Below are 17,095 nucleotides of genomic sequence, written 5' to 3'. Positions count from 1 at the left end.
TGAGGCTGAGACAAGGAAGGCTATTTGTCAGGAGCTAAATTTAAGTATGAGGAATCAGGCTAAATAAACGAATAAAACAATGACAAATATATAATAATTCAGACAACTATTGACACAAACACATAAATTCAATCTTTTATTATTCAATATTTTATCAAAATGAAATTACAAATACAAAATTGGATTGAAAAGACAGGCTACATAAAAAACAGCGCACAGAACTGTATTTACAGAGGTTTTCAAAGTGGGAGGAAGGCTCAGGGAATATAAGTGGGAATTTATGGATTTTGTAGTCACAGAAAAAAGGAAATTGGGCAAAACTACCTAAACTTAGTTGGGGCGAGGAGGCCCCTCTTTCCCAGCTTTGTCTGAGGCCCCCATTCTCTCACTTTGAAAACCCCCAGTTGTAGAGTATTTAATAGACACCGCTATCACATGCAAGACCCCAGTCCACATGCCAGAGTAAGAATATACAGTAGAAATAGGCTGACGAGGATTCCCTTTTCAAAAGTGTTCCTGGAACTATCACGTGACTCCCAAATATAAAAGGTAAAGAGCGCTGAGGGAAGAATCGGTCCCTTACATGGCAAAATACTACAGCACAACACATGTTCTAATAAAACACACTTCTCGAAGGAGTGCTGTATGATCTGTGACCCATGTGTTATAAAAATAAAACCAGAACCTTTCCAATATTAATTGCTTATGACTATTCATACTTTAAAAGTAGTGGTTTGTGCTTCTAATCAAAAATATTGCAAAGCGTGTTTGATTTGTTTCTTCAATATCCTTGAAGATCATAAGACTTAACGCCTACAACGAGAACCCAGGTAGACATCACACATGCAAAACATCTGTAGGTTCTTTGAGGAAGAGGAAGGCACATTCTTTTAGAAAACTATAAAGCTCAAATACTTGATCCAGATTCACATCTTTGAAACGCTTACAGAGGCCAAAATTGGCAGAATCTGTGTTTACGCAACACAAATATGTAGGAAAACGGAGGTAAACATAAAATGAAAGAACATCTTAGAAAACTTTAAAAAAAAATCATGTTTAAGAGTATGCTTCTCTTTGAAGAAGAAAAAAGATGAGGTTTCAAGAAAAAACAACTTTAACACAAGGAACAATAAGACATTCAATAAGAGTTAACCACAGGAAGTCTCTCCTCATGCTCAATGTTTGGCATCATCATCATCATTCTAACAAAACTCTCAGTGTAACGACTAGTCCAGTCAAAGACTTTCAAAAAAAAGATGCAGATAAATATTTCTTGTGCTAACTAGTATGCATTATATGCTTCTGAGCTACCAATGTACAAAACAGTAGAGCTGATGTACTCTTTAAAATCAAACTGGTGGTTTTAAAGTTGGGACAGAGCTGCGCTGCTGTGTGTGTGAGGCTAAAAGCTCAGTAAAGCTGAAAGACATTATTGTGACCCAAACTAAATTCACCTAACACCTTTAGATCTCTGCTAAAACTCACTGAACCACATATGAAATACTCAAGGTATGATACATTTTGCTGGTGATGAACATTCACTGACTATAATGAAACCAATACAATAATATGATGTATAATACGACACAAAGAGGTAACATCAACCAGCAACATGTGTTCTCAGTGGTATGGATGGATGGATGGATGGATGGATGGATAGGTGGATGGATAGATGGATGGATGGATGGATGGATGGATGGATGGATGGATGGATGGATGGATGGATGGATCAGATATCTCAGCAGCTGCTATCCTTTGTGTCCTTGCTCTCCTCAGGCACCTGGTGCACCAGCTGGTGGGTGGAGTCCTGGATGATGCTGCTGTGTGATTTTTTTATCGCTGGATGTTGCTGTCCAATGGGAACCTGTCTGGCCTCTGACAGCTCGCTCCTTGGACTCATCCTAAATCAATCAGGACACATTCAAGGTTAATGGTGGTTACTGCTTGTGTAGGTGTAGTTCCATATACATAAAAAGCCATGTTTTACAGCAGGTAGTAGTAGTGTTACATCTAAACTTTAGAAAAACATGAAGGTACAGACAAGATAGAACAGTTGTATCTAAAGCGTAGTTCACACTACAGGATTTCAGCCCGATTTGCCAGTCACTGCTGAATTTTGCAAGTTGCTGACAAAAGCTTCTGATTGGCGCTCGATCAGCAGTAGGGAATCACTATGTGTGAACTCTTCATTCCAGAAGCTTGCAGACACGTCGCCGACATGTCGCAAATCAGCTGAAAATCTAGTCAGGGTAGGCAACTCCTCCCAACTCCAACCAATCAGGGTGCAGGACAGGGTGAAGGTGGTGAAGGTACATGTAGTGGAGAGATGCTCCCCGATTTCTTTACACTGCAATTTCTGTAAATCTGAGAAATCGAGTAATAACCATGTGTGTCAGGGACAAAGTAACACCAACTCGGCGCAGCTTTTAGTAACTGTTTTGGGCTCAGACAGAAAAAAACACACAAAATGCCTGTTGGGTTCTGGTTGGGCTCAGTTAGTTTTCTCTCAGGGACGCATGTTTCTGTTCAAACGCGATCCGAGCCGCTCTCCATTCTTAACAACTGTAAAGTCCACTGAAGTGTTTCACTTTCTCCAGTTTGATGTGTCAGACGAGCAGGAACTCACGACTTCTAGACAACGATCACAAGGCAACTAGTCGTGTCATGTGAACTGCGCAGTGATCCGCTGACTTTGAAAGTTGTATAGTGTGAACTCTGCTTATGGTTTCTCAGATCTGTCTCACTTACCTCCCATCTGGATGCAGGTTCTCTGAGTGGCTGCTGAACTTGCTGGAACCTCCACCTTTGCTGCGTCTCTCTCCCCGCTCCCTCTCTCTGTCCCTCTCCCCTCTTCTGGAGCTTCGGCTCAAGGTGCCCCTGTCCAGGTGCTCCCTGGCTGAGGCCTCAGACAGAGAACCTTGCATGTGGGGATCATGGTTGCCCAGTGCAGAGGTTCCTTTACTGGTGGTGTTGGCGACAGGGGAGGCGTTGGTGGGAGCGGCGCCCGTGCTTGTGCCCATGGACTTGGAGATGACTTTGAGCCTGTGGGAGCTGGGCTTGTAGTGTTTCTTCTTGTGCTGGACGCGGCTGTTGTGCTTGAGGAAGAACTCGCAGGACTCCTGGAGCACCCGGCGGCTCTCGCTGATGGGACTGTGGGTCAGCGATCATGAAAATGTTTAGCATTAATAAATCTATTTCTGTAGTAACTGAATTTGAATTGTAACAAAACAAGAGAAGGGCGCTCACTCTCTCTTGCGGGTCCTGTTGAAGAAGTAGGCCCACTCAGAGCATGTCTTCTTGCTGCTGACCCAGAACACTGCAGATATTCCAACCACCAGCGTCATCAAGTATTTTACCAAAAACAGAGAGAGGTCAGGACGGTCGTTCTCTGTTGTCTGAAACAAAGAAGCAAAATCAAATTTCACAAAATCCTTGTAATTAAAGTGTATGAATCATCATATATATTTTTGATCTATAGATTCATTTTCAACTTCAGCTTCAATCAAGCTTTATGACATTTTCAGCGCAGACACTGACATTTCCCACTGTACACTGTTCACTGTGTATGTATTTCATATTTTTCATTTTCAGACTTAAAATGTTTTCTAATTGGGCAGCCATTAAAATGCATAGAAAATAAATATACTGTTGTTTTTGGGGCTGTTCCTCTGTACAGATACAAATTTGAAAATATCTTGTACAAAGGGACACTGGCCCTCAGGCCTTCTTTTATAAGGTCTCCGTGTTTCATTTTGTCTTTGTCCGTTCAACTTGTGGTACTCAGTTTATTGGATTTCCTTAGTTCTATTTGCCAGCAACTTTTTGTATTAAAGACTTTTCCTGCATTCCATATTTGTTAGCATTTGAGTCCAGCTCAGCATAAACATGACCTATAGTAAGTTGCAAAGCCTATTCTCATCTGCACTTTGGCCTTGACTTGTTCCACAACATGTTCAGTAAGTGAATGAGCCACTGCTACCTTGTAGGAACATGGGATGCTGTACTCCTGACAGCGGTCGTTGATCCAGGTTTTCTCCCAGGCGCTGCGATGACTCTGCTCGTAGGTGTAGCAGGCTAACAGAGTGACCAGCGGGACCAGATAGAGGCAGCTGAACACACCGATGCGGATCATGAACTTCTTCAGCTTCTCCTGGTTACGCTCGTCGTGCTGAATGACCTGTCGCACGTGGTTGAGAGAGACGATGCCTGCCAGGATGAGGAAGAGGCCGACTACGACGCCAACTGACAGCGGAGCCAGAACAAAGTAGCGCAGGGCGTCCAGGTCATAAAGTCCCACAAAACAAACCCCGCTGATGTTGTCCCCCTCAACCTTGTTCAGGGCAAGTAGCAGGACAGTTAGCGCCCCGGGGATCCCCCAGGCGGCAGAGTGAAACCACACCTACAGACAAACGACAAAGATGAATGTTTTCGATTTATCATTTTATATTTATTTTCTGGACCTCTTTTCTATATTGTCTCGCTATTTTCAAAGAACACCTGAGCATAAATTCCCCAAATCCTTACCGCTTTCTTCTCTATGGCTTCGCAGCTCCACTTGGGTCCAGCTGCCAGGAACCAGGTGATGGTGAGGATGACCCACCAGACAATACCAGCGATGGAGAAAAAGTAGAGGAGCATGAAAAGCAAAGTGCACCCTTTGCTTTGAGAGCCAAGCACCACTGTATCCACGCCTGTAGGCTGCACTGCCTTGGTACAGGCTGCTTGGTTCCCCAGCAAGAACCCGATGAAGTATATGAGCGAGACGAAGCTGTAGCAGACGGCGTAAAAGATTATGGGCCGCTCAGGGTAGCGGAAACGTTTGACATCAATGAGGAAAGTGAGGAATGTGAAGAGAGTTGCGCACAGGCAGATGATGGAGCACACGCCGATGAAGCTCTTTGCAAACTCAATGTCGTGAGGTTTGAAGTACATGTTGGAGCAGGGCGGAGCACAGTCCTGGGCGCCCAGGAACGATGATCCCTGGCCTGGCTTGGTCTTTAACTGCAGAGGGCACCAGAAGCCCAGGTCCCTCATAGCTGATGAGGAGATCACTGGCGTGGTTGCAGGAGGAGTAGAACCATCATCGGAGCTACATGAATCCAATCTAAAGGATAAAAATAATAACGGGTTAATCAATTGATGAGGAAGAATTCGTATTGCTCTTGTGGAGTGACTGTAAGTGACGCTTTCTTACTTGTCACACTGCAGCTCAGGAGGCCATGTGATGCCAAAGATCCGGATATTCTCCTTGCAGTCTGACAGAACTGCCTCACAGCGCTCTCGACAAGGACGAATCACTTTATTCTCCTCAGTGCATGCTGGGATAAAGGCTTGACATAGGAAGTGGTGGACGTCTGGAGAGCAGTGGAGGCTTACCAGGGGCATGAAAGGCTGAAGATGAAAAGAAAGGTTATATAGTGTTGTAAATTAATTTGTCAAAATGAGAAGTTATGATACACATTTGAAAGTAAACTCAAAATACATGAATTGGTTTGGTATATTTAAATGTTGAAAGGTAAGGGCAGATTCACACATTCTGCATTTGACAAAAATAAATTATCATTTAAAACGTATCATTAATAGTATTTTTTAGACATTTCCCAAATACTTGCATTTTTGGAAAAAACATTATGATTTTATCTTTTAGGGCCTACACGATAAAAACTTTTATCGTTCAGTCATGTCAACTTTTATTTTTTTAAGTAGTTACAGGTCAGAGGTTTGAGAAGTTTAAACGAAAGTCAAAGTATGGTGAAGGTGCTCATTGGTTCACCAAGGAACACAAAATATCAAGAGTTCCACGGCACTCTTCTGGAAAAGAAATGTTACAATAACCTTTAATTTAGATGGCTATTTCTTAGTGCAATTCTGAGCTGAGTATGGTATTAATTTCATCTTGTTGAGCTTCAGTGCTCTATAGCGCCACACAAAGGGGCCCATTGACTGGCAAGCAAACCATATTCTTCCTTTCAACACACTGGTCAGGGACTTGTGAGAGGGGAAGAAGGAGAAGGGGGTGCAGTCTAGGTGGCAGGAAATGAGTGTGCGGACATTTGGAAACACACAACCGGCCAAGGGGGCTGGAATGCACAGAGCTGTTGATAGGTTAGGCTGCTAAGGAGCCGCACAGTATTAGTGTGTCCACAGGGTGTGTAGATATTTATCAGTGGGATACACGGCTCACACTGAAGACAACCTCATTCCAGTTAAATAAGTCCACATCATGTATATGCTTTTGTTTCTGTATCCTTGGGTTTTAGGTTTAGACTTTGTAGAAAGGGAGAGGTTTCTTTAATATCGCCTGTAAACCAAGTTGCATCACCCAGAACTTATTATTATAACCATGTGGACATTTTAAAGCCGTTGGGGTCTCAACTGCTGGTTTGAACCTCATCAGACGTTCATGTGCAGACAGACTGATGTCAGTCCATACTGCCAATATTTGTACACAAAACATACACATACGCTCTAGCACAGTCTACTATTCAACGTTTTTCATTTTTCCTCCTGAAATCCAGTCTGGCAGTAGGCCCAGCTCTGGGCCCTGGGCTTGCCTTCTCTGACAGTAAGCGTCCTTGTTTCCCTAACTGTGGAGGTCCTGGACTCCTTGTCAGTGACTTCCCACTTGCTCAACAATCTGACCTTTATTTGCTTCAGAGCAGAGTTACTGTAAAAACTGCCCTCATTTCGGGAACAGGCAGGATCAGCGCTACAGGTCGAGTTAATTTGGACTTAAAGGCAAAATCCTCTGCAGAGAATTTCATGGCCAAGTACTTCAAGGATTAAATGATTGAAGAAAAAGGGCTGGACACTCACTTTTCAAACTTTACCTCAGACTTCTAAGACCTTTGGGTGTTCCCTGTCTGTACAGTACATCCACTTTGTTAGTTTTCTGTTCTCTTTGAATTCTAACACATCAAAGTTTAGTCCTCCTCCGGAAAATCCTACTGATAGACTGGTGTGAGTCCAGTACGCAGCCAAAGTCTGCTTGATCACAGCATTGGGACTTTATGGTAACTCACTGCACCATTTCAGAGAGAACTATGTACAGTATGTATTGTTGAATGTAGACCACACTGTAGCCTGTCACCTGGGCGACGGCACTGTGGAGGTACGAGTGTGTACAGGGGGGAGAAATGAGTGAGTGATTAACAGAGAGAATACTAGTTGTGGTATGCAGGGTCGGCTTTGTATGGGACTGGGTGTGTCCCTCCCCTTCCTGCACAAATCAAAGGCTCCTCACAACAAAGTCGATAGAGTTGCCGATGGCCAAGGTTGCTGTGAAATAAGAAGCCTTTACCTTTGCCAGATGCCAAACAAAAGACTCCTTCAACAGATCACTGTTCACGCTCCAACACCAAACATGTGTAACCCAAACCCAGGCCCTCAGGAAGGCTACGGCTACAGCAACAGACTTCAGTGCTGAGTCCCAGCACCAAACATGTTTGTAACTGAGGGCATTAGTAGTAAGATATCACAGTGAGTATGTTTTAAGAATTCACACAATAGCAACATAGGGCACCTGACTTGGTGTGGGTGAAGTTCCACTTGGCAAGATTTTATCACAGAGAATTTATTATTAGCATGAAAATTAAACTTTAAATTGAACAAAAGTTTGAGTTCTCCTCACTTCATATGTAAGACAATAAAAATGATAATGTAACTGCAGCTATAGTCTATATTCTCCCACTTTTATAAAAAAAAGATACAACTAGTGTGAGTGTGTATCACCCATTGGCTGTAACTCTTGCTTTTTACAGTAGGTTCCTGTCATAAATAAGAACAAGTGTAGTGCCTGTTCTAATACTGCCTGTAAATGGGATAGTGACAAATTTGTATTCACTCATTCTCTCCACTCTGATGAAGGGGTATGTGAAGTGTTTGAGTCCACAAAACACTTTTCGGAATTTCAGGGATAAACAGCGTGGCAGCCAAATCCAATCTAATGTCCGCTACCGGAAGTAGCGATGCTACACGCATACCCTTGTACGAGAGCTTGTGTGCAGTGTGTGCATACGAACGTGAATGTGGCTCCAGAGGAGGAAACCAGAGGACATTCAGGCTTAAATCATGGTGTAAATGACGCCATTTCTAGTTGAATTTGAATGTCGCAGCTTTCGTAAACTTGGATGATAACACACAAGCAGTATGGAGGCATTTTTCTTTTACGTTTGAAGAATTGGTCACCAGTTACTTAAATTTAATTGGATTTGGCTGCAATGCTGTTTACCCCTGAAACTCCAACAGTGTTTTGTGGACTCAAACACTGCTTTTTTTTCAGTGAAGGTTTTGGCTAAGTGCATAGGCTTGTGGTAATGCTGGATGTAGCTTTCTTTCTGATACGCGGCAAGTAAAGAGTGGCTGTGGGACTCACTCCACAGAACGCTGAAGTTGCAGCACTGCTGCTGCACAAACAGCTCTTCACTTGTTAATTCAAAGTTCTGTGATGCTTGGCACAGTACGCAAACCCCAAAGAGGAGAATCACTTGCCGCCATTGTCGTGAACGTGCTATTGTCGAGATCGACAATGCCACTTACATTGATGAGTCCCAGCGGCCGCTGCTACAGAGCCCTGGTCGCCCGTTTATTCAAACTTTATTCTAATTCAACAATTCACATGTCCAAATCGCACCATATTCGACACTACACTTCCTTGGGCCCTTAACAAAACACATGCTAAATGTGAAGGTGATAAGATGAACAATTCTCGAGATATGCTTTCCACATACAGACAGACTGAGATTTCAGAATTTTTTCTTCTTCCTGAATATACTTTTCTTGTTATAGAAACTAAACATCAAGAAACTCCTTCATTCACACTTTGAATCTTCACTGAATTTCAATATGGCAATGATGTGTAATTATTCAAATTATTTATTATTTATGAAAGCTGAGAGTTTACACATTCATGGTTTTCATGTTCACAACATAACTGTTCATTCACTCCATGGTGCTCTATAACAATCAGGCATAATTTGTGGACAAACTGTGGCTGGTAATTTGTGTCTAGTTGTTGATGACCATTACAAAATGGTTATTATGGTTCAATCAATATGCTCCTGAGGGGTGATGGACACTGGCATTTATAGACCTGAGCTAATGACAAATAATGGAAATCATTTTGAGATCACATGTGACTTGAATTATATTTATCATTCACATTTATTTTGTATTTACAAGCGGAGGGAGCTTCTTTTCTATCACCGATTGATATAAATTATTTCATGGAAACTAAGACTAATGAGATGCTTTAAAGTGAGTCAGCAGCCGTTAAATCTCTTATTTACTGAGCTTCAAGATTGGAAAAAAACATCTCATTCCAACAACCTGACAACACCACAGATATATTCTGCGTCAACATGTTCCAGTTCATCATACTAAATACACATTTCCTCCTAATTCAATCTGATGTATTTAAAATGTTCTTGGAAACTCTGAGATCTCCACTTAATTTAAAAATAAAGTTTTGTGGGTTTGACCATTGTTTTTAGTGTTTAGCCAAATACTGTTCACACCCACAGCATTAGTCTGTATTGACTGGCACAGAAAATGCCAGAATTAAAAAGCAGAAATAAATCCGTAATATATCAGGTCTTTTAAATAAGGAATTACCAATGAAAAGTTGTAACTATATTCATAAATATTTATTAAACAACAAATATCACTGCATATAATACATGCTGTTAATCTGGTTTCAGGCAAAAAAGTAATTTCAGAGGCAGTTGACAAGATTGATTGGCTGATGTTCAACTGTCAAATATTAGCATAAGACTGTATATCAACAGACTGATATAAATAATGTAATGAGAACTCACCTCCATATTGCTGGCTGCAATATCCTGATCATAGTGCTCCATCATGTTGGGAAAGAAGGTCATGTTGTAAGGCACCCCCAAGCACCGATGCACTCTGATCGGCTCACAGGTAAACAGGCTGTGGGCAGCACACATTCTCACCCATATCAGTGCCAGGCACACCCACAGTGGTCCTGGCATCAGCATTGTGACGGCTGATCGGGAGGGAGGGTGTGTGTGTGTGTGTGTGTGTTTTGTGTAAAGTAGAACAGATTTCTTTTTGGCTCTGTGCGAGGATGTCTTGGCTCAAACGTTGAATTCCCCTGGCTCACACAGTTATCCACATTTCACTCCACCTGGGGACATCTCAGCGGAGCGGGTGGGTGTTGCAGGAGGTAAGACTTTCCCATCAGCCCCCCTGTCAGCATGGCCTCTGGGTCACAGATAGGAAACCCACATCCCTGAAATCAAAGTAATTATACTGAATTAGGTTTATACTTTCAGCTAAACAAGGAAAGAGACTTTGGTTTGAGACCACAACCTACATTTCATGAAAACTTGTCCTCAGGAGCACAGAGTTCTGTAGCTGATTATTACTGCATTACGGAGTTGCAGAGCAGACACAGACTGAAGCCCTTTCATCAAAACAGCCTTTAATTGCACCACCACATAAAGAAAGAGAGTTAACTACTCCTTGTTTTTTCCTTTGCACTCCTACAGGCTCCTCGAGGCCCTCGGGGCTGCAGGGTGATGCATCAGTGTTGAGAGAGGCATCAGGAAGATGGAATTAATAGACCAAAATCCAGTCAATCCCTGTGCAGCCTTTAACTACGTGCATTTACACGGGGTGGGGAATGCTCAAAGATCCAGGCTGATTCAAAAGAATGAGTCTCAGCTTGTTGCCGCACATTGAACTTCACAGTCAAGCGTCAGTGTTTTCACATGCACACCCGTAACTAAGAATCTTGAAAGCCTGACAGAACATAATACTGTAATACAAAAGCATCAGTATCAGTATTAGGTTTTTGTAGGTGCCCAAACAGGTCTAGATCAGGATATTATTCCTGGTTACATCCTGTATAATGACACGTTTACATGTATGTTGTAAGCCAACTTACATCCAGATATTATCTAGTAAGAATAACGAGATAAGATGATGAAATGGTTGCTTGAATTCCCGATGATGGTGCTGATAACACCGGTGGTCAGAGTTTACATAGTTTCTCCATATCTCTGTTGACATGGAGCCACCTTCAGCAGTCCCCACAGTGCACACCGCAGGTTTCTGACTTTCACTCCAAACAAGCTGCAGAGTAAGTACAGTTCGGTTGGCCACTAGCATAAACTTTTTCTGTTAGCATATTAGCAATGACTGAAAATACAATAAAGAGACGAACCCCCAACAAGCAGACACGCGCACGTTAGTGAAAACAACAAACAACTTCACCTCTTCAGAACTTAAACTGAACCTCAAGCTAACTACTACAGAGAATATATCAGTTCACCGCGGGCAGTGGGAGCCGTTTCCTCCCGTACATTAGACACCAGCCGTGGGGAGGGAGTACAGTAAACATCCCTGCCTCGGTTCGCTGCCATGGGACAACCGGGGCCCGGAACAACTTTGTAAGCAAGGAAAAACTATGTGGGGGGTGGGGGGGGGGGGGGGGGGGGGCGGTGAAAAGACTGAAACACAAACACTTACCCTCAACTGTGCAGGAGTTGGAGAAGCAGCTGACTACATGGAGACAGCTGGTGTGGATCTGTGGGGGATTCGTGGGAGTGTTTCCTGAGACTCCGGCTCTGAGCCTCCAGCCCCAGTCTCTGCGTGTCCGGCTGCTCTCTCAGCCGTGAGCGGCATTCAACTGCAGTGGGAAATGGGACTACTTCACTCCAACCTTTTGTGAGCGTCGATGTGAACAGACGGCGATGTTCAAACTGGTGCACAAAGAGAGAACAACGTGATGGTGCTGATATAATATTTGTTTTAAATGCTCTTTGCGCCTGTGTGTTTGGGGGTGGGGGTTAGTTTTTAGGACAGTGAGATTGTGGGTGTGACGGGGAGCACTTGAACGCAGCATGTGTTCAGATCAGTCACTCAGTGTGTGGATACATGTATCTAAAGCACATGGTGACGTCACACTGTTTTCTTAACTCTATTGGATGACGTCACTCTGTATATTCATACAGAGTGTTTTTTCTTTTCAGTGTAGTTCCTGCATCCGTATCAACAGAGGGTGGTTTTGGTTTTTCATGGAAAGATGAAGAGATAAAAGTTTATCTTTACTTTATTGCATTTAATGAATATCGACATTTATTTATATATAAGGCATATATATCAACAATTCAAAACACCAGTGTTGATACAGTTTAAAGGATAACATAACACAACAAACGTAAGGCATACATAAATAAATATAAATATATAAAGGGTCTCATTCAAGCACTGTAAACAAGTCCAGTAAGGGGCATTTTTGTCCCTCGTGCATTGAAGAGATTTTGGAAATATCTTAGATTCATTCTTCCATCGGCTTGACTTTTAAATATTTGCATCTAAAGTGCTTGCCTAACAGGATCGGGGTATTTATCAGAAAGTCCATATTTTTACTCCAAGTACTCCAGCTATAATTTTAAAACGAAGAGATAAAGGTGAGGATGCATGTGTAGTTTTCCTATATACAGCTAGATGGTGTGACTTCCATCCCGCAGTATTTATTAAATGTGTCTAGAACAGACTATTAAAGGACTAAAACCCAGCAATGCCTCTCAGAGAATACTTAAAAAATATCAAAACAATAATATACAACTAATGGAAACACAGCCACAGAATATTCAGTTGCAGAAAAAAATAATTTTAGACTTTACCGACTATTCCTCACACATGATGTATCCCTATCGTATAATCATCATCATCATCATCATCATCATCATCATCATCATCATCATCATCATCATGGCAATGTAGTTCTATTTTTCCAAACATTCCATACACAGAGTAAGATTTAAGGTGCTGCACAGGGACATTAATAACAACACAGAGATAAAATTAAAAGAATCAATTTATTTTTTATAAATAACTAATAACTAACTAATAACTAATTCAGGAAGGAAAGTTTAAAACAATTTTACGGCAAAAAAAGGAAAATAATAAATATAAAAAATAGAATAAAATGCGTGATGGTATGACCTTGTAAAATTGTTCTGTTAAAGGCACTTGTGAATAAAAAGTTTACAGTATATAGTTATGTAGTTATTATTATTATTATTATTATTGTTGTTGATGTTGTTGTTGTTTGTTTAAAAGGATTAAAAACCCGTATACATGCTACACAAGGGTATATCAACCCAACATTACTGGGTAGTTAATAATTAAGTAACACAATCAGACTATTCAACATGTTGTGCATCCCCCAGAGGTACAACGAAGACCCCCTGTGTTCCAAGGGTACCCTACACATGTGCACTTGCAGTATTACAATGACCCACCAGGGGGCGCTGCATCCTGTCTGTGTTCACATTCATGTGACCGCCGTAGAGAGAGAGAGAGACAGAGGCGGGGTTATAGTGTAACAATTTAGGGGCTACAGTGTAAACCAATAAAGTGTCCGCGGTGGCTGAGCGCATGTGTCCGCGCTGCGTCCTGTCGCTCCGCTCTGTCTCTCTCCTGTCGCCGCGGACGCAACGAGACCAGCGTCGGACATCAAATGACATTTGTAACGGAGGCGCCGCCAAAGGGGACGGGACTGATTCACGATACATTCGTACGAGGTGCGTATTATAAGCGGCGGTACAGTCAGACGATAAGAGGCAGCCGAGCACTGTGGATTCCTGCAAAGCCAGAAGGCGCTCTGAAGAGAATTCTGCCTGGGATAGTGTTGAGTGATGGATGCAACAGGATTATTGTGCTCGAACAAGCGGAGGTTGACTCTGTCTCTGTAGCTTGTGGACCGAGGCGCCGGCCTGTTGCTAGGAGACCTTTTGACAGCTGGGGATCTTTTTTGGAACGTGCCGGATAATGCACTAAGTGTCTGCTCCTCTGGCAACACAAACCTTCCTCCCACAGATCAGTCCCCCTGCGCGTCGGTCGTGCGTAATTGTCTCGTGTGCGTAAAAGACAACATTTAACCACTGTGGTTGTTTTCAGTCAGGAGATTACGATGTTTTTCAGGGAACAATGGCCTACTTGTGATTATCAGACCCTAAATATATCCACCTTCCGGATATGTTTAATCTTTTCTGAGGCAAAAGTGATGAAAAGTCAATCTATCTATCTATCTATCTATCTATCTATCTATCTATCTATCTATCTATCTATCTATCTATCTACACTCAAAAAAATGTCTTAGTACTATAGTACTGGACATGCAGCTGAATTATATATATTTTTATATATTATATCCCAAGTTGTATTCCTGATGCGGTTTGCAAACATGATTTCATTACATTTCCACATCATTAAACAGTATAGGAAATGTCTGCCGCTTGTCTTTGCCTTCAGTGGGGTTGGACTCCAGGATAGACATCATAAACCATCAGTAGCATTTGGCTGTGACCATGCGTCTGAAGGTCACTCGTGAGCAGATCAATAACTACATCTTGCAGGGGTGGACTCCACTCAGGAGCAGCCTGTAGTACCCTCAGCCCTGCCTACACTTAAGATGAACCACATGCATACATAGGCTTCCTTCTGCAAAGTATCAATACGGGTATAGACCTGGGATGACTTATTGTACAGTGAGTGAGAAGTGAGTAGTGTTTTCGATCAGAATATCCAGAGCAACTCGCTGACCTCTGTTAGCCTCCAGTGCTGCTGCATGGGTATTATGTCACTGGAGACTGTGGGATATCCGATTCAGGTGTGTTGCACATTATGTCAAGGTTGTAGCTACACCAGAAGGACTTGGTGTAATTCGGACTCACAGCTTGTTTTTGGACAAGTGCTGAGCTTGTTTTTCTCCTGTCTGAAGTCCTGCTGCCTGTGGCTGTCACTGCGCCTGTGCTTTACATGAAAAGGCCTTGAAAGAGCAGCTAGAAAGAATTGTCAAAGTCAACACCAGTGTGGCGGGGAGAAGGGAGAAGTCAGCATTAGGCCTGACATGGCCTTCACACATTGCACAGGAGGCTGTCACAGTGCGACTGGGTCGAGTGGATGGACTGAGTAAAGCTGACGTGCTGTTCTGTCCTATCAGGCTGATGTATGTGCCCAGTGAGGAGACTGCAGTCCTCAGGAGCCACATACAGTAGCACCTCCTCCTCCATCTCCCCTTCCTTTGTCTAGGGGGCATGTCTTCTGAACCCAGCCTCAATGGGTGGCGTGGTCCATCTGTCTTCACATACTCTACATATTGAACATAGATGCTCAAGGCTCAAAAAGAATATACATCTTAGAGTAATATGCACTAAACATCTGCTGGCAAGGAGCCACTTACTTGGCACTGAGAGCACTTTTCTTTATTTTAACCAGAGGATGAAAACCCGATGTTCAGTAAAGGTGTTCCCAGTGTGCTGACTCTACAGCTCTCCCTAAAAATAGACCTTTTTGTTTGTGGAGGTGAGACAAGGGAAAGCCCCCCTGTAAGGAGAAAGTTGTATCTTCTATATTTGTGTTGTCTGCAAAAATGTGTTATTCCATGTCTCAAAAACTGTCTGTACAGCTTGTCTGACTCTCATTCTCGAGCAAAGTCATTCCAAAAAAGAAATAAAAATGAAACAAAAGAATAATAATAATATGGTTTTGTAAAGCAAACTTTGCTCAATCCGTAGTAAATTGTGTATTTGATGGAGACTGTTTTCAGCTTTGGATTCGGTGTGTTGTGATCTTTTACAGCAGCAGGATGTTGATGTGGTTGACTCCTGATAAGCTACAGTATCCTCATTCACAGCAAATGGAGGAACACATTTCTCCCTTTTGTAGCTCATTTATGAGAATTTTAATTGTTTTTGGAAAACATGGAGCTTGATGGCTCGGAGGAATATCATGATTTGGCTACACAGTCAATATTTGTTAGTTGGATGAACTCAGTTTTGGTATTGTCTTGGGATTTGTTGACAATAAGATACATGTAGAAGATTGCCAGACAATAAAATGGAAATCCACCGTTTATCTTTTAAAGCACCATGTGCAGGATTTAAGGGAGCCACCCCCAGTGGTATTACTAAGGACACTATGCACAACTGGAGACATAGGCAAAGATCCGTTGCATTATGGGAAATGTAAACTCTTTTATATTTGGGTTGAATTCACATGCTAGTGGTATAAAATCTGAATGTTTCTGCCTCTGCTGCTTCAAACTGACTTAGCCGTTTAGATCTGCACACGGCATCATAGTCTTCACCTCTTATCTTTATTTTCATATATAATTACACATATTCATCATCATCATTCAATCCCCCCTTAAAGCCGTCCATTTTGTCCTTCTCTCCCTCTGGATCTCCCTCTATATGACAGTGTGGAACACACAAGCAAACAGCCTGACTCATCATTCATCCTACTGCTGGCCCATATCCCACACACGCACCACCACACACCCATTATTTCCTCTGTCTTACACCCATCACCATGACGGTGACAGAGCAGGCCTCCCTGTAGACAGCAGCATTTAGAGTGACGGATGGGACTGTAAGTGGACAGAGATGGACTTAGTTAGATAGGGTGGCATGCTGCTGATGGATGAGTACAAGCAGAGAGGGACTGAGGATGGGTTTGGAAAAAAGGTGGGTATACCCTGCAACATGGGTCCACAGCATCGGCAGTCAGTCGCTCAGTAAGTCAGCCACATGGGTTCCATAGTCAGTGAATTTGTCTCATCCAGGGTAAGGAATCTGACTTGAGAACTGTGAGACACGTACTAATGGGCAGAAAGTGCCAGGACAGGTGGGAAATGGCATTCATGGCAAAAAAGTAAAATATTGAAAAGTAAAGAGAAAAACAAATGCGTTTCTTTGGTCTACATTGTGTAGAAAAAGAAAATTACATTTTATCACCCACTGCTCTCTGCATGTGATGCTAGCAAGTTTCATGGACTGCTACAACAAAAACATATATATATATATACTGAATGAATGTTATTGTTTATCAGACTTTTGCTTTGTTGTTCATTGTGGTAATTTCTACAAAATTTTCTTTGTCTTAAAATATCAAAACCAAAGTGTCAGCGGGATTAAGACAGCTTGCAGCTCTGTGTGGCTGTACTTAAGCACTGTGGAGTTATGGGCTACATGCTGGCATGCTAACATGATCACTGCATAGACTGTGTATGAAGATGGATGCCATGACACCTGCCCAAAAATCAAGCCAAAGCATC

The 17,095-nt window shown here is 42.4% G+C and overlaps 2 protein-coding genes across 9 annotated transcripts in view; one reads left to right on the top strand and one right to left on the bottom strand.

The window, feature by feature from the left end:
* Positions 1-123: 123 nt before the first annotated feature.
* Positions 124-11,668, bottom strand: fzd6 (frizzled class receptor 6). 3 transcript variants are annotated; one of them, XR_004616552.1, is made up of 9 exons: positions 11,497-11,668; positions 9,816-10,255; positions 5,195-5,391; positions 4,525-5,104; positions 3,980-4,399; positions 3,247-3,395; positions 2,749-3,150; positions 1,673-1,901; positions 124-1,631 (listed from the first exon to the last, which is right to left on the bottom strand). XR_004616552.1 is itself a non-coding variant. In XM_034611610.1 (8 exons), exons 2-8 carry the CDS (start codon positions 9,999-10,001, stop codon positions 1,739-1,741), a joined length of 2,097 nt encoding a protein of 698 aa, XP_034467501.1. In that variant the 5' UTR covers positions 10,002-10,255; positions 11,497-11,668; the 3' UTR covers positions 124-1,738. The 3 variants fall into 3 exon arrangements, 2 of the variants coding, with proteins under 2 accessions (XP_034467501.1, XP_034467502.1); XM_034611610.1 differs by having other exon boundaries at positions 124-1,901; XM_034611611.1 differs by lacking the exon at positions 11,497-11,668 and adding an exon at positions 11,300-11,405 and having other exon boundaries at positions 124-1,901.
* Positions 11,669-13,351: 1,683 nt separating this feature from the next.
* klhl32 (kelch-like family member 32) overlaps positions 13,352-17,095 on the top strand; it is a 30,443-nt gene continuing 26,699 nt past the window's right edge. For 5 of the 6 annotated variants that reach the window (XR_004616594.1, XR_004616595.1, XM_034612157.1 and 2 more), the window contains exon 1: positions 13,352-13,559. Coding sequence is in view for 3 of the 6 variants with exons in the window: in XM_034612157.1 (XP_034468048.1) it covers positions 13,414-13,559 (146 nt within the window). In the remaining 3 variants the exon portion in view is untranslated. The remainder of the gene's footprint in view (positions 13,560-17,095) is intronic. The other variant, XM_034612159.1, reaches the window with a different exon arrangement.

This window comes from Hippoglossus hippoglossus, chromosome 16 (genome assembly GCF_009819705.1).
Source record: "Hippoglossus hippoglossus isolate fHipHip1 chromosome 16, fHipHip1.pri, whole genome shotgun sequence".
In the NCBI taxonomy this organism is placed as follows: domain Eukaryota; kingdom Metazoa; phylum Chordata; class Actinopteri; order Pleuronectiformes; family Pleuronectidae; genus Hippoglossus; species Hippoglossus hippoglossus.
This window is presented reverse-complemented; position numbering and strand designations above follow the sequence as displayed.